The sequence below is a fragment of the Geotrypetes seraphini genome, chromosome 1, assembly GCF_902459505.1.
Source record: "Geotrypetes seraphini chromosome 1, aGeoSer1.1, whole genome shotgun sequence".
In the NCBI taxonomy this organism is placed as follows: Eukaryota; Metazoa; Chordata; class Amphibia; order Gymnophiona; family Dermophiidae; genus Geotrypetes; species Geotrypetes seraphini.
In genome coordinates this window covers 484,072,361-484,096,180 of record NC_047084.1, presented here as the reverse complement: position 1 = coordinate 484,096,180, position 23,820 = coordinate 484,072,361, and the positions used below count along the sequence as shown (strand labels likewise).

Here is a 23,820-nt window from a genome sequence, read left to right as displayed (position 1 = left end):
TAGGAGGCACTGTCGTGAACTTCACCTAAAAAGTTCCAGGTGAGCCCTTCAAAACCCACTGTGCCCAACTGTAGACAAATAGCCCTTATGCTTGCGATGAGAAAAAGTTGTGCCGTTAGTAATACGATCCTGTTTTCCCTGATGCAGCAACATAATAAAATACTGGCCACTGTTGGTGGGACCAGAGTACAAATTTGTTCTGCTAAATGAAAGATAAGCTGTTCTGCTTATTTGTGGTCATTAACTGTGCTTATGAGAGAACTGAACAGTCTACATTAATATTAAAACTGAACAGTCTACATGAATATTAAAAAAGAACAGCATTGGAGAAGAGTGTACAAGGAAAGTTTAGTTTGGAGGGGTTTTTTTTTTGCCTATTATTACCCAAGAATCACAGAACCCAGGAGAGACTTAACGGGAGTTAGGCAAAAGCCAGCATTCCTCCACTGAGGGTTACCTCTGTCTTTAGTCTCTTAAAATACATCTCCCATAGATCATTTCCAAACAATCCTATAAGGGTTAGGGTTAGGAAAATTATTATAGTCCAAATACAGTATTTTCAATTCAGAGCTAAATCTTCCCTCTAAATTTCAGGCTTTCAGAATTCAGTCTTTGAAGTCCAGAGTCTTGGACTTTGAACACTTTTCTCCATTATTTGAACTAAAGCTTATGCAAATTCTGCTTCTAGCTCACCCTGAGTCAGTCTGAGAATCAGAAAAGTCCAAGGCAGGTCACCTGTTGAAGCATTGACAAGACTAGGGAAAAAGGAGAGGAAGTCACCACCCACTTGGAACGCTGGTATGGTTCTTATACCTGACTTCCTTCTTCAATCTTTATATCCTCTTCTATCTCCTCTTCTTCAGACACCTCAATGAGGGTAGGGTTAAATGGTAATTTTCCTCAATGGAGGAGAGTAAACAGTGGAGAGCCGCAGGGGTCTGTGCTATTTAACTTATTTATAAATGATCTGAAAATTGGAACAAGTGAGGTGATTAAATTTACAGATGACACTAAACTGTTCAAAAAGTTGTTAAAACACATGCGGATTGTGAAAAATTGCAGGCGGACCTTAGGAAACTGGAAGACTGGGCATTCAAATGGCAGATGACATTTAATGTGGACAAATGCAAAGTGATGCACATTGGGAAGAATAACCTGAATCACAGTTACCGGATGCTAGGCTCCACCTTGGAGATTAGCACTCAAGAAAAGGATCTGGGTATCATCGTAGACAATACGATGAAACCTTTGGCCCAATGTGCAGCGACGGTCAAAAAAGCAAACAGGGATACTTGAAATTATTAAAAAAGGGATGGTTAACAAGACTAACAATGTTATAATGCCCCTATATTGCTCCATGGTGCGACCTCATCTGGAGTATTGTGTTCAATTCTGGTCTCCTTATCTCAAGAAAGATATAGTGGCGCTAGAAAAGGTTCAAAGAAGAGCGGCCAGGATGGTAAAGGGGATGGAACTCCTCTCGTATGAGGAAAGACTAAAACAGTTAGGACTCTTCAGCTTGGAAAAGAGACAGCTGAGTGGAGATATGATTGAAGTCTACAAAATCCTGAGTGGAGTAGAACGGATACAAGTGGATCGATTTTTCACTCCATCAAAAATTACAAAGACTAGGGGACACTCAATGAAGTTACAGGGAAATACTTTTAAAATAGGAGGAATTTTATTTTCACTCAGAGAATAGTTAAGCAGATGATTAAATACAACGGAAGTTGCAAGCCGACAGTGCAGCGGCGATTAAGTTAAGTAAAACAAAAAAACTATTGCTTTTCTTAGCGATCAAATTATTGCTGTTTAAATTATTGAGAAGTTTTATAAGATTATATTTTGCACAAGAAGCACTTTAAAAAATAATTTTTTTAAAAAAGTAGATTCAATGATGATATATATGCCAGAGAGAAATCGTTCAGTCGTGTTTAAACAATAACAGGCTGGAGGGGGCATATCTGAAGAAACTGCTTAAAATACATAAAAAATATATATAGAATTAGAATATTTTACAATTGTACTGCTTGGTGATGGTTCTTGGAATTATACTTTTCCATAGCGGTTAACCCTTTCAGGACCAAGGGACATATTTGTCCCATAACTTTAAAATCCTATAAATTTTGATTGGGATAGTCTACAGTTCTAAATTTGATATGTACGGATTCCATATGATACTGCCTTTATGTAAACAAACTGGTTCCGACATTCATTCATTAGCATCGTTGCTAGATTGACGAGAAGATTCACTTGCCACACTGTCCATAAGCCAGAAGTGTGATTTTTTAAATAAAAATAATGATATTTCACAAAAAAAAATCAATTTTTTTGGCATCTGCAAGCCCTTTTTACCATAAAAATGTCGTCAAAACCACAAAAATTGGCCTACGATCCTTATGGTCCTGAAAGGGTTAAAAAAAACATTGTGGCTCTGGTGGTGTTACATTAATTATCCATGCATATCTTCTTAGCACAACACCACTCTGATCCACCTGAACCAGAGAAGAGAGCAAAGGAGACAATCTCATTGAAAGAACCTTTTTATAAATTTTACCATCAACATCTATCAAAGAAATGGGTCTACAATTCTCTACCCAAGTAGCATCTTGCCCTGGTTTAAGAATAACTACAATCCAAGATTCAATGAAAGAAGCCAAGTCCTCACTATCCAATAAAGCTTGATAATAATATACCAAATATGGAACTAGTAAGTCCTGAAAAGCCACAAAAAAAACTCTACAGGAAATTCATCAGGTCCAGGAGCCTCCCTTTTGGTAAACTCTTCAAATCTGCCTTAATGCCACTGGCAGTTATACATTTACCTAACTCTGCTTCTTGTTGTAAGGATAAAACTGGGAGAGGTAGACTCTTTTAAGAAAGCATCATAATGCTCCAATAAGCAATCCACCTCAAACTATACAGTTGTTGATAAAAAATCTCAGAACTCTCCAACAATATCTTCATCACTAGTTATACTGTTTTCTTGTCTATTAATCATAAAGGGTACTCTTTTTCTGTTTCATCTCCCACGCAAGTATGGAGCAAGATGATGACCAGATTTATTGTTGCCAGAGTAATATAAATATTTGCACATAAAAATGGAATTTCCTGCCTCAGTACTCAATGTAACATTATATTTATATTTCAATTTCTGTGACAAAACTGTCCTTTCAAACCTACCTGCACATAAACCCATTATAATTGTAAAATTATTGTCTCTAAATCTTCCAGATCTTTTCTTCACTTTTTTGTTTTCCCAGCCACATAATTAAATAACACCCCCCCAAATTGTAGCCTTATAGGTCTCCCACCAAACATTGGGAGAAGAAAAAGCAAGTTAAAACGAAAGTAATCTCTAGTGGCTCCAGCTATCACGTCTAGCAATGCTTCTTCCTGGAGTAAGAGGATTTAAATACCAAAGTAGCTGATGCTGGACCAAAACGTCACCCTTTATGCACAACCAAACAGTTGCGTGATCAGAATATAATTCCACAAATTTGCATGTCTTGCAAAAAAAGGCAAGAGCGTCTTTGAAATTAAAAAATAATCAATTTGCAAATAAGACAAATGTACCGAAGAGAAATATGTGAACTGTCTTAATTTTGGGTGCTGCATCCTCCAGGGGTCTATTAGCCCCGCTCATGCCTCAAAAAGATAAGTCTTTCTTGCTTTCGAATCTCTCTGCATAAAACTTGGATGACTGCTTATCCAGTGAGACATCTTGAACTTGATTAAAGTCCCCACCCACATCAACATAAGCATCATCCAGATCTCCCAAACAATTAGCTTGGGAATTAAAAAATTCAATATCAATAGAACCTGCATTTGGGGCATATATATTAATAAGCTTAATAGTCACCCCACCTAATCTAATATGAAGGGACACCCATTGTCCTTTCCTGTCTAAAGCATGGGCAATTATCTCAAACTGCAAACTTTGTCAAGCAACAATGAGAACTCCATTTTCCCCATAACAGGTGAAAAAGCTAAAATCTGGAATCTTTAAAAGTCTGGGAGTCCTGAAAAGATAAGTGTGTATCTTGGAAAAATGCAAAACCTGCTTGCAGACAATGCTTCTATAGCAGCATCTTATAGCCTTTTAGAGGATTATTTAATCCTTTTACATTTAAATTAACCAATTTCATTATCAAATTGAATTATATAAAACAGCAAGGAAACTCAACTAGAAGTGTTAGACAACAGATATTTTAAAAAATACCCAATCCAACCAAACCAATCCACCTATGCCTTATCCCATGTAAGCACAAACATAGCGCAAATCCACTGTGCATTAATGAACAAAAGAAATTGACTCCCAAGCTAAACTAAAAACCTGTTCCATGACCCTGATCCCAATCTAGGTAGGCAAAATAATCCCTGTAACAACTAAACTTTAACCAAATCCACAAACAGTGAACATATTTAGGGATCCTTTTACTAAGCTGCAATAGCGGTTTTAGCACGTGCTGAATTGCCGCATGCACTAAACCTTAATGCCAGCACAGAGCTGGCGTTAATTCTAGCTGCGTAGTGCGGGTTTAGCACACGCTAAAATCCTGCTTGCACTAAAAATGCTATCGCAGCTTAGTAAAAGGAGCCCTTAGTCTCAAACAACCTATACAACCTCACTCAAAACAAATCTTCAGGTATACCATCCTACATTCAAACCAGTTTGATCCTTTTTAGCTGGTGCAGATAGTAGGAGCTAGAGACCACTTGCTAGATTTGGGCTGAGAGGGACAGGTGGCCATCTAGTACCACCCCAAGACTGCGCACTTGGTCTTTTGCTGACAAGAGTGTGGAATCCCAAGATAGTATTGGGCAGGTGAAATTAGTGTTCTTCTTTCTGATCCAAAGTAGTTCAGTTTTGGCAGCATTCAACTGGAGTTTGTTGTCTGTCATCCAGTTCTTCATGTCAGTGAGGCAGTTCATTACGATCCAATGAACAACTTTTATTGGTCATTCCCACTCTTAAATTCATAAATACCCGAAGACAATATATCTTCACTGTTACAGCACCACAAACATGGAATTCTCTCCCACTTTATTTAAGGGAGGAGAAAAATCTTGATAAATTCAAAAGCCAACTTAAGAGCTTTCTTTTTAAAGATGCTTTCAATATTTAATTGAAATGCTAATTGCTCTTTATAACTCCCTTTCATTTTAGTCAGCTATGTATACTATTTCCAAAAATTACTTTGTTTTCCCTTTCCTTTTGTATTTTACCCTTAACGGTCCCTCCTTTCCTATTATAAATTGTATTTCTTTCCCCTCTATCCTAGTGTTTCCTGTTGTAATTTGTCTAGTTTTTTTAAATGATTTTTATATTTTTACTATATTATTGTTATTGTTTTATTATGTATTTTTTTGTATATGTAAATCGCTTAGGAATTGTGATAGGCGATCAATCAAATAACGAATAAACTTGAAACTTGTTGAAGGTTGGCGATTTGAGTAGATCAGTCTTCACCTAGCGGGAGGAGAAGCTGAATGTCATCCGCAAAAGAGTGGATTTTGATGTTGTATTTTTGGGTGATATCGATAACTGGTCTGATGTATAGGTTGAAGAGGAGTGGGGATGGCAGGGCACCCTTGGGGGACTCCATATTTGATGGATTTGGGTTCTGATTACTGCTTGAGTTCTCTGTTGAAGGAAGGAAGTGAACCACTGAAGTGCAGAGTCCTTGATTCCTAGGTCGGTGAGCTTGTGCAGTAGGAGTTGATGGTCAATAGTGTCAAAGGCAGCGCTTAGGTCTAGCAATTCTAGCAGGGCATCGCTACCTTTGTCTATTATTGACCAACTGTCATCGATGATGTCTAGAAGAACTGCTTCTGTGCTGTGGTCAATTCGGAAGCAAGATTGAAAAAGGGAGAGGGCATTTTGTCCTTCTATGAATGGGAGTAGCAGAGAAGAGGCAGTTTGTCAGGGCAAACAAGTGTCTAGACCGGTTGGGAACTTTTTGTAGGAGTTGAGAGTAGTAGATTTTTTTTCACCTCCACGATGGAGGACTTGTAGGAAGTAGGCTCTTTCAGTGTGGCTTTGATTCTTCATTTCGGTGTTTAACCCATTTTCTTTCGGATTTCCTCAGAGTTCTTTTCAGGAATCGCATGTTGTTAGTAAACCAGGGGGCTGGGGGTTTATTGATGGCTACCTTTGTGTTTCTTTTCTGGGAAAGGCTGTCATAGAGGGACTAGATTCCTGAATGCCAGTTGGAGGCAGCCAAGTTGATGGATTGGAGGTGTTTTCCCCATGTTCTGGATGCCAGCTGCCAAGTCTTGTGGGTTGACTGAGTCTGTCATATGAGTGTGAGTGATGGTATTCGAGTTTCTTGGGAAGGGCTGGGATGGTTTCATCAGGGAGCTGGAACATGATGAGGAGACTGGAGTGGTAGTTTTGTTAGGATGTTGGGGGTTAGTGATGAGGACTTTGTGTACAAACACTAAGTCTAAGGTGTTGCCTACTGAGTGTATAGGGGTACTCATATATCGCCTGTTGGACAGTTCATCCTCGCACAGTGCAGTGCTCAGCCTTTAGTCGTGTGGCAGCCATGAGGGCGGAAACATGGACTATCCACTGCAAGACTGCATGGACAAACTATTCAACAGGCAATATATGAGTACATATGTTGCATTTCACTAGCTCTATTCCGGTTCTTGTGTAATTTAAAAATTGCCTTTAATTTATTATTCACCCTCGTATAATATTGAAGAAAAAAATATGGCTTAACGTATAATCTCCTTAGCTAACATTCTTAATACAGAAATTAAGCTGTTAATATCTTCATATCGAAGAAGAATCTAAGTTGGTCAGGAACATAAAACATGTACTTGGTTCCACCTAATTTAATAATGCATTTACAAGGATATGGTAACAAAAATAATGCTCCAATATCTTTAGTTTCTTGTCTCTTAGTCAATAATAATTTGCACCTCTTGAGTTGATTTGGTAACATGATAAATCCAAATATTTAGGCCATGGAAAAGCACTTGAGAGTTGTGAATGTAAAGTTTCATTAACACATTTAAGTCCTGCTGAAAAACAAAAGAGATCATCAATGTAGATCTTAGAAGTGTCTCTGAAATAAATTCTTCCAAAAAATTCAATTAAGTTATTTAGATCCACATCATTTCCTTTACTCTGCCCCTCTGGTTTATCAGCTGGTTTATCTTTTGAAGCATTTGGAATAAATAAAATTCTATTTAATGGGGGAATAGCAAATGGAACATATTTAAGACACGGATGGGAAATGCGGGGCAATGTCTGGAAAGCAGTATATACTAATGCTCGAAGTATGAGAAACAAGATTCTGGATCTAGAAGCTGTGATGGAAGAAAAGGAGTTGGATATAGTGGTGATCACAGAGAACAATGACTGGGATATAGTTATATCGGGCTATAATCTGTTCAGGAAAGAAAGAGTAGGAAGAAAAGGATGAGGAGTAGTGTTATATGTTAAAGAACATATTAAAGCCACACAATTGCAGGATCTACAGGGCAAGGAAAAAGCACTGTGGATCAATTTGGAAAGAGGGAATGGTGAATATATTTACATTGGTGTGATATACAGGCCACCCTCACAGACGGAAAAAGTAGATAAGAGATTTAATAGTAGACATTCAAAATATATCTAAAGAAGGGGAAGGCTTCCTAATAGATGATTTTAACATGCCGGATGTTGATTGGGGTATCCCTATTGCAGGGTCTTCTAGAAGTAGAGATATTCTGGATTCTCTACAAGGAGAACTGTTCCAGTAGAACTGTTCCTGTCATGAGGGGAAACATAGAATCCATTTTTCCTCCATTCTTCCTCACAGCGTCTTGACTCACGGAGGTAGCACCCTCACAATGCTCCCGATTTACCACTTCCGTTTCCTGTGCTTCCAACACTGCCACTGGATACAGCAATATACTGGAGCTCAGAGGAGAAAGAGAAGTGTCTGGCCCCATAGCCCCTGACAACTCCATCATAGGACAAAGCAGAACCCAACTCTCCAGTTTGTTTGCGGGTCCAACAGCATAGGGTCCTCTGCAGGACCAGTGAGGACATTCTGACTGGCATGGGAACAGACCAAACAATCCTTTTCCTCTTAGTATGGGGCATATTCACTAGAAGAAACTACTGCCAGTGTCTGGAGATCCGTAACCACTTAGCTTTTATACATTTTATTTAGGTTGCAATTGTTAAAATTTGATTTGAAATAGTATCAGATTATGATGTTTAAATGCTTCTGTAATCATATTTTGATATTTTAATTTGCTTTTAGGCTTTATCTTATGTACAGCTTGCAATTTATTCATTCACTCGTACAATTAATCAAATCATATCTGGTAAGATTTTAACAGAAACTGAAATTGCTCATTCCATATATAGACTGTATATATATTTTTTTTAATTGATATACTTGATTGCTGTATCTTATAATCTAATTTATAGAATTTATGCATTTTTATGACTAAGTTCAATATAAATATCTTAACAATTGATGCACAATATCACAATCATTATGCACATGAATGACTTGCGTATAAAGCGATTATGACCTTACCTTGATAATATCTTTTCTAGTAGATCGGTGTGTCATTCTAGACAAGAGGTTTATCCCCCATGGCTGCAAGCCATATTCAGAAGGAATCCATTCTGGATATTTTCTGTGGCCCTCCTTCTTCACTAGGAGCTCCACTGCCACCTGAAGTTAGTACCCAAGCCAACAAGAGCTCGATCGGAATTATGTGAACGATAAAACCGGGACATTTCTCAAATAACTGTTCTGCTCAAACACAAGAACACCTGAACATTCCATGAACAAGCAATAGCCAACAAAACCATCAAAGGAGCTCAGAAAGTACCCCTGTAGATGCTAAAACATGTTATACAACATTCTTCTGGGCCCACAGGGCTAACTGGCACTCTACGTTCAATAGCCATGCCATAAGAGCAAAGCGATCCGGATCCTCCATGCATACTGGACCCTATGAAAGCAGGTCTGGATGTACCTGCAACCAGAGGCCATGGCCTGTTCGAAGACATATGTGATCTGTATACCATGGTCTGCAAGGTCAATCTGAAACCACCAGAATGACTCTTCCTTGATGAACCATAATCCGTTGAATGACTTGGCCTAACATGGGCCAGGGAGAACAGACATACAACAGGATGCCCTGAGGCCACGGCTGAACTAGAGTCTCTAGACCCTTGCTGTTCAGCATGAAAGAATCTGTCTGTTTTCTTGCTTTACATCGTCGCCATGAGGTCAGAGTGGATGACCCCCAACATTGCCGTCGGTAAGTGTCCACTCGCCTGGATCCAAGGTTTGTTTGATGAGGAAGTTGGCCTGAACATTGTCCATGCCCATGACATGGGCTGCCGACAGCGCCTGACAATGATGCCCATTGAAATAGCATGCAGGCTTCCCAACAAAGAGATGCACTTATGGTGCCTCCCTATCACTAGACATAGGCCACTACTGTCACAATGTCTGAGAAGACTCTTACCGCTAGACCTCTGAGAATCTTCTGCAATTTCACCAGAGCCAACTGGATGGCATGCAGTTCTAGCCAGTTGATCAGAAAAGACTAGAAAAGACTACAGGGTGAAACTGAAAGAAGCCAAGAGAGAGATACGTTTGGCGAAGGCACAGGCGGAAGAACAAATGGCTAAAAATGTAAAAAAGGGAGATAAAAATTTTTTCAGATATATTAGTGAAAGGAGGAAGATAAAAAATGGAATTGCTAGGCTAAAAGATGCTGGGAACAAATATGTGGAAAGTGATGAGGAGAAAGCAAATGTGCTAAACAAATACTTCTGTTCTGTGTTCACAGAAGAAAATCCTGGAGAAGGACCGAGATTGTCCGGCAAAGTTACACGAGAAAATGGAGTAGATTCTGCGCCGTTCACGGAGGAGGGTGTTTATGAGCAACTTGAAAAACTGAAGGTGGACAAAGCGATGGGACCAGACGGGATCCATCCCAGGATACTAAGGGAACTCAGAGAGGTTCTGGCGAGTCCTATTAAAGACTTGTTCAACAAATCTCTGGAGACGGGAGTGATTCCTGGGGATTGGAGGAGAGCGGATGTGGTCCCTATTCATAAAAGTGGTCACAGGGATGAAGCAGGAAACTACAGGCCGGTGAGCCTTACTTCAGTTGTTGGAAAAATAATGGAAGTGTTGCTGAAAGAAAGGATAGTGTATTTCCTTGAATCTAATGGGTTACAGGATCCGAGGCAACATGGCTTTACAAAAGGTAAATCGTGCCAAACGAACCTGATTGAATTTTTTGATTGGGTGACCAGAGAGCTGGATCGAGGACATATGCTAGATGTAATTTATTTGGATTTCAGCAAAGCCTTTGATACAGTTCCTCATAGGAGGCTGTTGAACAAACTTGAAGGGCTGAAGTTAGGACCCAAAGTGGTGAACTGGGTCAGAAACTGGCTGTCGGACAGACGCCAGAGGGTGGTGGTTAATGGAAGTCGCTCGAAGGAAGGAAAGGTGACTAGTGGAGTCCCTCAGGGTTCGGTGCTGGGGCCAATCCTGTTCAATATGTATGTAAGTGACATTGCTGAAGGGTTAGAAGGAAAAGTGTGCCTTTTTGCAGATGATACCAAGATTTGTAACAGAGTAGACACCGAAGAGGGAGTGGAAAATATGAAAAAGGATCTGCAAAAGTTAGAGGAATGGTCTAATGCCTGGCAACTAAAATTCAATGCAAAGAAATGCAGAGTAATGCATTTGGGGATTAATAATAGGAAGGAACCGTATATGCTGGGAGGAGAGAAGCTGATATGCACGGACGGGGAGAGGGACCTTGGGGTGATAGTGTCCAAAGATCTAAAGGCGAAAAAAGTGTGACAAGGCAGTGGCTGCTGCCAGAAGGATTCTGGGCTGTATAAAGAGAGGCGTAGTCAGTAGAAGAAAGAAGGTGTTGATGCCCCTGTACAGGTCATTGGTGAGGCCCCACTTGGAGTATTGTGTTCAGTTTTGGAGACCGTATCTGGCGAAAGACGTAAGAAGACTTGAGGCGGTCCAGAGGAGGGCGACGAAAATGATAGGAGGCTTGCACCAGAAGACATATGAGGAGAGACTGGAAGCCCTGAATATGTATACCCTAGAGGAAAGGAGAGACAGGGGAGATATGATTCAAACGTTCAAATACTTAAAGGGTATTAACGTAGAACAAAATCTTTTCCAGAGAAAGGAAAATGGTAAAACCAGAGGACATAATTTGAGGTTGAGGGGTGGTAGATTCAGGGGCAATGTTAGGAAATTCTACTTTACGGAGAGGGTGGTGGATGCCTGGAATGCGCTCCCAAGAGAGGTGGTGGAGAGTAAAACTGTGACTGAGTTCAAAGAAGCGTGGGATGAACACAGAAGATTTAGAATCAGAAAATAATATTAAAGATTGAACTAGGCCAGTTACTGGGCAGACTTGTACGGTCTGTGTCTGTGTATGGCCGTTTGGAGGAGGATGGGCAGGGGAGGGCTTCAATGGCTGGGAGGGTGTAGATGGGCTGGAGTAAGTCTTAACAGAGATTTCGGCAGTTGGAACCCAAGCACAGTACCGGGTAAAGCTTTGGATTCTCGCCCAGAAATAGCTAAGAAGAAAAAAAAAAAAAAATTTTTAAATTGAATCAGGTTGGGCAGACTGGATGGACCATTCGGGTCTTTATCTGCCGTCATCTACTATGTTACTATGTTACTATGATCGACCACCTTTTCTGAGAGAATGTCCAATGGCTCTGAACTGGTTGGAGGATGTAATGGACTCCCCAGCCCAGGAAAACAACACCGTCTGAACAGGACTCAAGCAGGCTCTCGACCAAGGCACCATCTCTACTGTAGCTGCCATGGATCCCCAAAACTTGAAGGTAGTCCCATGCCGATGGAGATGACTTGGCCAAGAGACAAGAAATTAGGGAGCACAGCTTCTGTCTGTATTCCTCTGGCAAAAAGATGCGGTCGGCAGCCATGTCATACAAGACTCCCAGAACCCCAGGAGTTATTTTAAGGGCGACAAACCTTTTTGCGAGGCAAGTAAGTTAAAGTAAGAGGAAAAGAAGGACACTTTGGTTCTCAAAAGTAGTAGCTGAGGAGATAAGGAATAAGAAGTTAACTTTCATAAATTACAAAAGACCGCAGAAAGAGGAAGATAGGCAAAAATATCTGTCAAAGTTAAGAGAAGCTGGTCGAGTAGACAGGAAAGTAAAGATACAAATGGAAGAAAAAAATAGCAGACATGGTAAAACGGGAAGACAAGACATTTTTTTAGATATATCATGATAGGAAGAAGTTCAAAAGTGGCATTGTGAGACTCAAAAGCCAAGGGGAGAAATATTTAGAAGCTGATAAAGAAAAGGCTGAATTGCTTAACAAATATTTCTGTTCTGTGTTCATGGCTGAAGCGCTGGGAGCGGGACCGCAAAAGACAAATGCAAATAGGGATGGAGTAGTGATAGACCCTGATCGATTTTCAGAGGGTTGTGTTCGAGAGGAGCTAGCTAAATTAAAGATAGACAATACCAGATGGTGTACATCTGAAAGCGCTGAAGGAACTTAGAAAAATTCTAGTGGCTCCGTTGACTGACCTTTTCAATGCTTCTCTAGAGCTGGAAGTGGTACCAGAGTACTGGAGAAGGGTGGATGTGGTCCCTCTAACACCAGGGGTCTCCAAAGTATGGCCCGCAGGCCACATCCGGCCTTCAATATGATTTATCTGGCTCACAGAAGAATTATGCAGAAACGTGCCAATTGGGCTAATTTTCCAATGAGAATCCGCACAAAAAAAAAAAAAAATATATATATATATATATATGGTATTGATAGATTTCAAATGCATTAATTAAAATTGTGTTCAAAATATATTGATATTCTATATTATGTTAATATTATTCACAACTTTATTTAATACTGAATTGAAATTGTATGCTTTGCGGTATTTCTTAGTACTTGTTCAGCCTCGATCGACAGTGTCAATTCGCGACGTTGTAGGTAGCTCTGGCGCTGTGACTAATCTTTAAATTGAATCTGGAAGTTCATTGCTAGTCGTTACGGTTAATGTCCATAAGAATACTTGCAGTGGTACAGTGTAATACTCAATTTGTAATTGCATAAATTTATATTTAAGGTTGCGTATTCACTTATTTACATATATGCTTGTATAGAGTTCTCGTACTTTTAATAATTTCATAATAATTTATAAATTAATTCTCTTTTGCAGTTTTAACATGGATGGGAAAAAAAAGGCAGTTCCATCATTCACATTAATGGTTTTATTATAATTTGTGATGAAAATATGAGAATTTACTGGTAGTGTTCATCATCATTAATACAGTGGTACCTCGGTTTACGAGTACACCGGTTTGCGAGTGTTTTGCAAGACGAGCAAAACATTCGCAAAATCGGCGCCTCGGAAACAGAGCACGCTTCGATTTGCGAGCACCCCCCCTGCGAACCGGCACCCTCCCCCCCGTGATCTGGCACCCTCCCTCCCCGCCGCGACCTGAGGTCCCCCCAACCCACCCAAACCCTCTTCTTACTTTTCTGTAGCCTCCGCAGCGGCACCAGCACCAGCATGTCCTGTGCGTGGTGCCGGTGCCTGAAGATCTGCTTCTGTGCAAGGCCTGAGATTTCACGTCGAACATGAACTCTCACGTCGAACGTGAACTCTCAAGGCCCAGCACAGGAAGCAGATCTTCAGGCACCGGCACCACGCACAGGACATGCTGGTGCCGGTGCCGGTGCGTAGGCTACAGAAAAGTAAGAAGAGGGTTCGGGTGGGTTGGGGAGATCTCAGGTCGCAGCAAGGGGGGGTGCCCGATGGAGGCAGGGGGGGTGCCGGATGGCAGCGGGGGGTGCCGGATCGCGGGGGGGGGCCTTCGGGGGGGGAGCAATGCTGGTTCTCGTGGGGGGGGGGGGGAGCAGCGCTGCTGGCCGCGGGGGGGGGGGGAGGTGGGGGTGGAAACATATCAAAGCAAGTTTCCCTTACTTCCTATGGGGAAACTTGCTTTGATATACGAGCATTTTGGATTACGAGCATGCTCCTGGAACGGATTATGCTCGTAATCCAAGGTACCACTGTATATGATAATTTAATCTCACTTACTCTGTAATTAGTTTATAAAATTTTCTGCTTTCAATAAAGCTCATTTCTAGAGTTATTTATCTCTTTTTTTTTTTTTTTTACTAAGGCCTGCTGAAAAGTGCTGAAGTACTCAATGTGGCCCTCGTGGCAAAATGCTTGGAGACCCCCCTACTCTACACAAATTGGAAGTAAGGAAGAAGTAGGGATTTACAGTCCAGTAAGTCTGACTTCTGTGGTAAGCAAATTAATGGAAATGCTTTTAAAACAGAGAATGGTGAAGTTTCTGGAATCGGATGGATTACAGGGACCAGAAGCAACATGGATTCACTACAGGTAGGTTTTGTCATACAAATTTGATCAATTTCTTTGACTGGGTGACCAGAGAATTGGATAGAGGGAGTGCACTAGATTTGGTGTATTTAGAATTTAGCAAAGTCTTTGATAGTGTTCCAGACGTCTAATAAATAAACTGAATGCCCTCAGAATAGGCCCCAAAGTGACAGGCTGGGTCAGGAACTGGTTGAGTGGAAGGCGACAGAGGGTAGTGATATATATGGAGAACGCTCTGAGGAAAGGGATGTTACCAGTGGTGTGCCTCAAGGTTCTGTTCTTAGGTCTGTTCTTTTTAACATTTTTATAAACAATATTAAGAACATAAGAATTGCTGCTGTTGGGTCAGACCAGTGCTCCATCGTGCCCAGCAGGACTCCCACAGGGATGGAAGGCTTTGGAAGCAGGGTTCCTCCATATAATATAATGGACACGTCAGCCTTAGTAAAAGAGGGGGTTTATAAGTTAATTACCCGAACAGAAAACAAAAAATGGGTTCCACCAAAGAGATTCCACAAGGAAAGCAGCAGTGCAAACACAAAAGAAACTGGAATTGATGATCCTGTCAGAAGTAATTGCTGCTTTTTATGGGGACGGGCGGGGATGGAGGTAATTCCTTGCGGGGACGGGTGGGGACGGAGAGGATCCTGGCGGGGACGGGCGGGATTTCTGTCCCCACGCAATTCTCTAGTCACAAGTCCAAAGGGAAGCGCTGAGAAGGGATAATGAGTTTCCAGAACGAGAAAACTGAGAAACTTCATGTGGTCTGGATAAACAGGAATATGAAGTAGGCTTCTGTCAGATCCAAAGAGGCAAGGAACTCTCCTGGAGTCACCACCGCTATGACAGATTGAACTGTTTCCATGCAAAAGACTGGAACTTTGAGCACTGCATTGATTTGAGTAAGGTCCAAAATCATCCAGGCCTTATTTTGGCAAAATAAAGTATATGGAGTACCTGCCTGAGCCTGAAACTTTGGGCTGCATCAGCTCTTTGGTCTGAATGTTGAGCAACTTTCTCACAGTGACTTGAACCGTATCCACCTTTTCCGGGTTCCCTGCGAGAGAGTTCACAAACCAATCCAGTTGAGAACGAATGAAGTCCAGAACCCAACTGTAAGACAAAATCTGGACCCAGGCCAACAGAAACAACAAGAGCCTGTCCCCAATATATAGAGAGGCCTCTCTCTGCCTGGCGTCATTGTGACTTCTTAGTAGATAGAACAGCACAGAAAGTAGAGGTCTGGTTATGTCTGGATCTAGAGAAACTCTATCTGTAGCCCTGGGAGAATCTCTGTAACTTGGAACTGGAATATAGTCAAGATAATCTGGGGTCATGAAAATAAGAGCGCCCTGAGCCTCTAGAGGTTCTGGGTCTATTATCAGGCAGGGTCTTGGAGCAATGGTCTACCAGACAATATTTGAGATTATCCAGGACATTACCAAGTAATAGTCACCCTTTAAAAGGGAGTCTGGCAAGAGTAGCTTTAGAGGTGGAATCATTGGTCCAGTGTTTGATCCATAGCATTCTGCGAGCAGAAATCAAATAAGCTGACACTCTACCCAGAGCACGAATAATGTCATACAGGGCATCAGCTACATAATTCACAACAAACAAAAAAAAAATAATAATTTCAGGAGGAAGTTCATCACCCTCACTCTCTAAAAGTGTATAGTCTGGACAGACAAGTGTGTGCGCCAAGGGATGCTGCTGAGGTAGCTTTGACTTCCAAAGCTACCACTTCAAACAGTCTCTTGAGAACTAACTCCACTCAGCAGTCCTGCATGCTTTTGAGCACCACACTGCCTTCGCTTGGAAGGGAGGTACGTTTAGTGACGTAGGCAGCCAAGGAATATACTTTAAGCTGACAAAAAAGCTGTTGACACTTCTGTGCCATAGGATACAGATGGGACATGGCTCTCGCTACTTTGAAAGACCCCACTGCAGAATCTTACTACTCCGAAATCAAGATGTTAATATCAGGATGCCAAGGAAACACTGAGAACTGAACACCCACTTCACATAAAGCAGGAGGTAGTAATAGGAGCCTGTTGAGTGACTAAACCAACTCCTGCAGAGACTCCAAAATAAGATCTAGCAAAGCAGTCGACTTAAATAAACGCAGAATCGCGGGATGGTCCCCTAAAGTCAAAGCATGATCGAAAAACACCAAATAAAATAAGAATAGAAGAGCGCAAAACTAAAACACTCCTTCCGGGCTCATGTGCGGAAGAGAAAAACTGCAGGTGGCAGTAGAGCTCCCAGTGAAGCAGGAAAGACACAGAAAAAATTCCAGAGTAGATTCCTTCTACATATGGCTCGTGGCCTTGGGGAGATAACATGCTTGTCTAGAATGGCACACCTATTGCAATGGAAATGTTTTTAAAGAAAGTTACTTTTTTACATGTCAGCTTTGTTTTAAATGAATGATATATGCACCATCTCAACTCATTTTTGTATTATATAGTTTCAATATTCATAGATACTCATATTGTTGTTTGTCATTTAAACTATTGTCAGACTCCTGACAAAGGCTTATGCTGAAACATGGCCTGTGCTGAGTTCCATTTTTTTATATCTATAGCATAAAAGAGCTGTTTATATCCTATGACTCGTCTACCTGGTACTTCCCATTGTATTCCTATTGTTTTGGTCACTTTTTGTGAGACTTTTCTAGTTTTCTACTTGTTTTCATGGGCTTACTGCAATGCAGGTTTCTTGAGCCTACATAAATCATTGATACATGTATTGTAGATGATAAAAAATTTGGCGGAATAGTTTTTGACAGGCTTTGCTTACCATCAACATGTCTCATCTTACCTGAGGATGTTACACTGGTTCCTTATTGCACGGCTAATTATATTTAAGGTTTTGATGTTGATATTCGGATTGTACATGGGAAGGATCCTGTATATTTGAAAGATTTATTTAAGGATTATCAACCTGCTCTAATCAGTTTCTAAGCAGTTATTGATAGTTCCAGCAGGGCCATTCTACATCAAGTGAACCAATTTTGAAAATCATCCTTGCTCAACCTCCTCCAAAATGAATATTCACTAGGGTCTCAAACTAAATCATGCAAAACTTTTTGACTGGATCACTATTGGTTCAAGACTTACAGGCAGCTAATTGGAAGTCACCTTCAGTGTTGTAGCCCAACAAAACCTGTCAGGGGACTGACATTTTTTTGGATTAGAAAAACCTCTGGTACAAAGTTCCTCTGCAAAGTTTAGAACCTAACATGAGCTTGCCCTTTTTATGGGCCAACAAACTATGTGAAAATGTTACAGTAAGAAATTTAAAGCCTACTTTTGATTCCTCATTGCTCCTGACCTATACTTTGATTCAGGCTTTAACAGGACCAGTAGTCATGGCCCAATAGGGTCCAAAAGATGGCTCTGTATAACATAGTGTATCCGTGAATGCAAAAGATACATATCTTTGGGACCTTAATTCTGACAAAAGCAAGGCCAGACCTAAGATGAAATAGGGTGACTTTTGTAGCTAAAAAGATGCTCTTTCAATGACATAAAAAAGAAAAAAAACCCACTGCACAATAGAGATATTTGCACCCAAAACCCCCCAAAAAATTTGCTTAAAAAGTGATATCACGTCTTTACGTCATTATATCTTTGTTTCCAGTTGACTGCAAAGCCTCCTAGTTCAAATCCTAGATAAACGTCATGGGCCATGAATACTAGTCCATTATGGCCTGAACCAAAGTAAAGCTCAAGAGCAATAAAGAGCCAAAGTAGGCCTTAAATTTCTTATTGTAACATTTTTTACATAGTTTGCTGGCTCATAAAAAGGGAAGTAAGATCATGTTATGTTCCAAATTAGTATCAAGGGTTGTACTAATCCAAAAAATTTTAGTCCTCTGACAGGTTTTGTCCATTCAGCTGCCTGTAAGTCTCAAACCAATAGAGATCCAGCCCAAAAGTTTTGCATGGTTTTGTTTAGACCCTAGGGAACATCAACATAAAATTTTGTTCAATTTGGAGGAGGCTAAGTATGGATTTCTGGTCCACCTGATATAGAATGACCCAGATCTGACACAAGATTTGTGGTTATATGAGAAAAGGCTCTTTCTGTGGCAGGTCTAACCTTATGTAATGGTTTGCCACAATATCTTAACAAAGAGACTGTCTTTTTGACATTCTGTACAGAATTAAAAGCTTTTTTAATTGATGTAGCTTTACAAGAGTGTTTTAATTTTAATATTTTATCTGTCTGTTTTTGTTTTAAATTGTATTAGTATTAAGTTTTAACCAGTTGAGAGCAGAGTTTTTCCTCAGATATGTGTGAACTATAAACATCTGTAAATCAATCAAGCAATCAATCAATTCTATTTGTCTATGGGAAAAGCATTGCTGCTCACCTGTAAGAGATACTCTCTGTAGGCAGCAGGATTAATCAGGTAAATAATCCCTTCCATCTCCCCAAGAGTTGTTTAGTTCTGTAACTTAAACAACCGAGGGAGAGAGGAGACTGTTGCATGAAGAAAGCATTGTGCATACTCAGACCTCTATACTTAGCTCTGAGGGAGTTGTTCTGTCCCAGTGATGTGTAATGATACCACTCTACTTGTGTGCCCAATTGAGCCTGCTGTCTACTGAAAACATCTGTTACAGGTGAAAAACAATGTTTGGTTGTTTGGGGGGGGGGGTTTGTAGGGGGGAGCATTCTATTCTCTCTGTTTTAGAATTTAAAATATAAAACAAAAATATAAAACTGTACCTTTCCCCAGTCTCTCTGGCTCTCAGTACTAGCTGAAGGCATCTTTGCTTTCTTTTTACTCTGCTTGAGCTTTTCCCCAGCTTTCACCACCTCAGTAGAATCATTTTTACATGAGGGACAGTACCTACAATGGTTTGGAATACATCAAGTGAGAAACATAATGACAGCATGACTCTCTTCCATTGTCTCATTTTCCTATTAGTATAATCTACATTTTATCTAGAACTTGATTCTTCTGTACTGTAACAGTGTCTCAAGCTTGGCTCTATCACAGCTTGCCTGCTCCATGCAAGTGGAATTATCACTGAAATGTTTAAGACAAAGCTATTAAAATCCACCAATTAGAAATATAGGATGGCAGTATGCTGCAAATATTTTAATACTTTTCATGGAAACATTCACATATGTAAGTGGAGGATAATTTTATAACAAGTGTGCCTGATTTAAGAGGGTAAGTAGGCACTATTTTACAAAGACACACAGGGGTCAAATATTCAGTCAGCGGTAATCAACATTTTCCTGACTTCAGCAGGCATTAAACCCAGAAATTCAATGCCAGGCCATGTCCAGGTACCAGCATCACATTTCTGGATTTCCAGAGCCAGCTAATACATAGCTGGTTAAGTGTGATATTCAGCACTTAACCACCTATGGGATACTGCATATAGGTTCCCTTTTACAAAGCCAGAAATGTTCTGATGCCCATTCAATTCCTATGGACACTGGAGCATTTATTGCACCAGCCAAGTGTCAATTCAGCTTCTAAATAGCTACCTGACAGGTAGGTGTTTGTGTGTCTTTATAAAATACTAACATAAGCAGCAGAAATCACATCTACTTTGCAGGCAGGGACATTTGCAAGTTCCAGGTGTAAATGTCCACATCTAGATTATTCAAGTATGAGCAAAGACAAATATATTTTATAATCTCTGTGCATATTTAAACACTCTGCATGAACCTGCCCTGTGCATGCCTATGTGCCATCATGTCATTCCATATACTTTTACACCAGTCAATATTTTATAAAAGGCCACATGTATGTAAAAATGGCTTTATATAGTTTATTGATCGGTACCATGAGTGTCACATAAAGATGAGGTCGGAACCGGGTGGTGATGAAACTTCATGAAAACAGTATGGTGAAGCCAAGTTCCAGTTGCGAAGAAAAATACTGGTACCAGAGACTGTTCATCAGTATCATTGGTATTAATGACCTATCCCATACAGATGAACTTAACGTCGAGCCCCAGATCGGGACCGGTCACATGCAGGACTGCATCAAAAGTAGCATGAGTTGAACTTTAAGTGGAGCTCAATGTTTTGAGATTGAAGGAAAAAACACTGGTACCATTTGCTTTGTCGCTGTCAAGGTCCGGTACTGAGATGATCAAGGACAAGGCACTTCACACGAACCGGTATGGGACATATACAAACACCGGTACGATTGGTGTTGTCACCAGTACCCATGGGGTTGTGCTTCAGTCCCATGAGAATGAGGCCTAATCCAGCCACTCCTCAATTTTGAGAGCGGGTGCTTACAGGACTATTTCAAGGTCAGCATTACTTGACTCAATGCTGGTATGACCTGAGTCCCAATGAAGGAAGTCCACATACTCAAACAGCACAAGACGACACCGGAGGCAGGCAGTACTGCTGGCGTCGAGAAGTGCGGTGTTGCCGAGAACGGCATCGGAGTTGATATCGACATCAAGCAGTTTATGCTGAAAAAATATGACGCCGCTGGATCCTCTGATGTCGAAACTTTGACCCCACACCTCCGGTGCAGGGAAGTCAAAACAGCAGGATGAGAAAGTCCGTTGATGAAGAATCTGTTCTTCTGCTTCTTTCTTACCTACCGGGTTTTGTTGTTTTTAAGAAAATGGAAAACGGTGCAGTGGCTTCATAAGAATTAAAGAAGCTGGAACACGACTTTGCTAGATAAAACTCAGTCAACCGCTTGGAAGGGAAACAACAGCCAAGGAAAACTTAAGGTCGGAGGCTGAAGTAAACGAGCAGGCCCCACCGAGTCAAACTTGATGATGAGCTAAAGTTTAAAAAGAGATTTCTTTTTTTTTTTTTTAAGAAAGCAATACTAAAGAAAAAAAGGGGAAAAAACTGACGAAAAGTCAGAAAACCACGAGAGGGAGAAGGCAAGAAAAGTTAAACGATCGTTAAACGTGCCTTCTTAGCTCCGCAGAAATGAAAAAACTGAGGGACTGCCCACTCTTTGTCGGGCGGGAAGGCACTCGCGCATGCGCGGTTCAGGCTATCGCGAACTTTCTAAAGTCTTAAAGTGGCGATGCACTTTTAAAGTGGTCTGTACCGGGGCTCCGTCAGTGATGTCACCTATATGTGAGAATATGCTGCCTGCTTATCCTGGGGTAACACATGTTATAATGATCAATTGACAAAGAAGGGATATCAAATTGTTAAGTACAGAGGAGTAATACCATAACAGAATTTTGAAGACAGTAATGCACAACTTAAATTGCACTCTGGCTGCAACTGGAAGTAAGCAGGGTAATTGGACACAAGTGCACTTTTTAAGCAGCAGTCCCTGTGTGGGTGTCAAGCTGCTAGCTTTTCTTTAGGTGTGTAAAAATGCACAAAATGAAATGATGCAAATGTTTTCCAAAATAAAATTATTTATTAATTATCAAAGATGATTTATCATAAGGTTATTTACATCATGAGAATTATTACAGAAGCCAAAAGCTGGCATTGCTAGTAACAAATTCCAACGTTTTACCAGTTACACATCCATATATATCCTAAATGACGACATTCCTTCGTTATAATCAAACTGGTCCACATTATTTGCTTCCATACCTTCATATGGGCGTGTCACAAAAGCATTCCTAAAAATTAACTTCTTATACCTAAAAAGTTACATTCTCATATTAAGCTTACATGTTTTATAAAGAAGAAATACATAGACAGATATTGTATGTACTCACAAAACTAATGTACTCATTAAGGAAGCCGTTCAGCACTGAGCAGCAGCACAAAATCGTGCGCCTGCTCGTGCTTCTTCTCAGCAGCCGAAGACACTGTAGCCAGTTAAAAGTGGGGCAGGAACTTGGAAAGTTTGCTCCTGCCCGATGCACCTCCACCGACGATCATCAGTAGAGATATGAGCCTGCGTCTAGGACAGGGAGGGCGGCAGGGTGAATGGTGGTGGTGGCAGGGAGGGCAGCAAGGTGCAGAGCCTGGGAGGTAGGGAGGGTGCAGAGTCTGATGGGGAGGGAAAGAAGTGTGCTGGTGCAGAGTCTGACAGGGGAGGGAGGGAAGGAAGGAAGGGGGATGTGTGTGCAATGCATGACAGGAAGGGAGCTGGGTGCAGTGCCTGAAAGGGGGAGGAGGGAGGGCGGGAAGGAAGGAAGGGTGCTGGGTGCAATGCCTGACAGGAAGGGAGCTGGGTGCAGTGCCTGACAGGAGAGGGAGGGAAGGAAGGAAGGAAGGGGGCTGTGTGCAATGCCTGACAGGAAGGGAGCTGGGTGCAGTGCCTGACAGGGGAGGGAGGGAAGGAAGGGGGCTGGGTGCAATGCCTGACATGGGAGGGAGGGAAGGGTGCTGGGTGCAGTGCCTGGCAGAAAGGGAGCCGGGTGCAGAGCCTGACAGGGCAGGGCACTTGAATATTAAGCCGCCCAACTTATATTCCAGTCCACCATTTTTCCTCTTTGGGGGGTGGGGTCTCGACTTATATTCGCATTGACTTATATTCGAGTATATACGGTATTCTTTATTTAATTGTTCAAAAATTATGACAAGTAAAATGAAAGAAATACAAAACAAATAGGCAAAAATATCTTTAAACAAAATACATTTACATTCTACTTAAACCCCAATTAGAATCATTAGGGGGGCAGCCTATATTTGAGACTTTAACTATCTTATAGAAGAAAAAAGTGAACAAATTAGACAGGCATTAATGAGTATAACTCCTTTCAATAAATCTTAAACCCTTAACCCCTGGAGATCTTCTTTACATCCAGAAAGTTCCGGAGACGGTCTGGAACATAAGAACATTAGAATTGCCGCTGCTGGGTCAGACCAGTGGTCCATTGTGCCTAGCAGTCCACTCACGCGGCAGCCCTTAGGTCAAAGACCAGTGCCCTAACTGAGACTAGCCCTACCTGAATACATTCTGGTTCAGTAGGAACTTGTCTAACTTTGTCTTGAATCCCTGGAAGGTGTTTTCCCCTATAACATCCTCCGGAAGAGCGTTCCAGTTTTCTACCACTCTTTGGGTGAAGAAGAACTTCCTTACATTTGTACGGAATCTATCCCCTTTTAACTTTAGAGAGTGCCCTCTCGTTCTCTCTAGCTTGTCTTTAATCAGTCTCTGTAACAGTTTTTAGAGCAGTTATATCCTCTATTGAAGTTCTCTAACTGTTCTATCTTCCTGTGAATTATTAGCTTGCCTTTAATCAGTCTCTGTAACAGTTTTTAGAGCAGTTATATCCTCATTGATCGTAATGAACTTTGAATCATTATCCGTTTTTATGTCTGACAGCGTTTTAGCAAGAGCGTCAACTTTGCTTACCAGAGTTTTAGTTTCTTCAGCTGTTTTTTGAATCGTTATGTTCATTCTCTGGAGTACTTTCAAGACATCTGCCAGGGTCACCTCCGAGGGGGGTCGAGGTAGTACCTTCGGTCCCCAACCCCCAT

The 23,820-nt window shown here is 41.1% G+C and overlaps 1 protein-coding gene across 5 annotated transcripts in view; it reads right to left on the bottom strand.

The window, feature by feature from the left end:
- Nucleotides 1-23,820, bottom strand: part of UHRF2 (ubiquitin like with PHD and ring finger domains 2) — a 296,656-nt gene that overhangs the window by 111,238 nt on the left and 161,598 nt on the right. For all 5 annotated transcript variants that reach the window (XM_033925831.1, XM_033925842.1, XM_033925813.1 and 2 more), the window contains exon 7: nt 19,150-19,273. In XM_033925831.1, the coding sequence (XP_033781722.1) occupies nt 19,150-19,273 (124 nt within the window). The remainder of the gene's footprint in view (nt 1-19,149; nt 19,274-23,820) is intronic.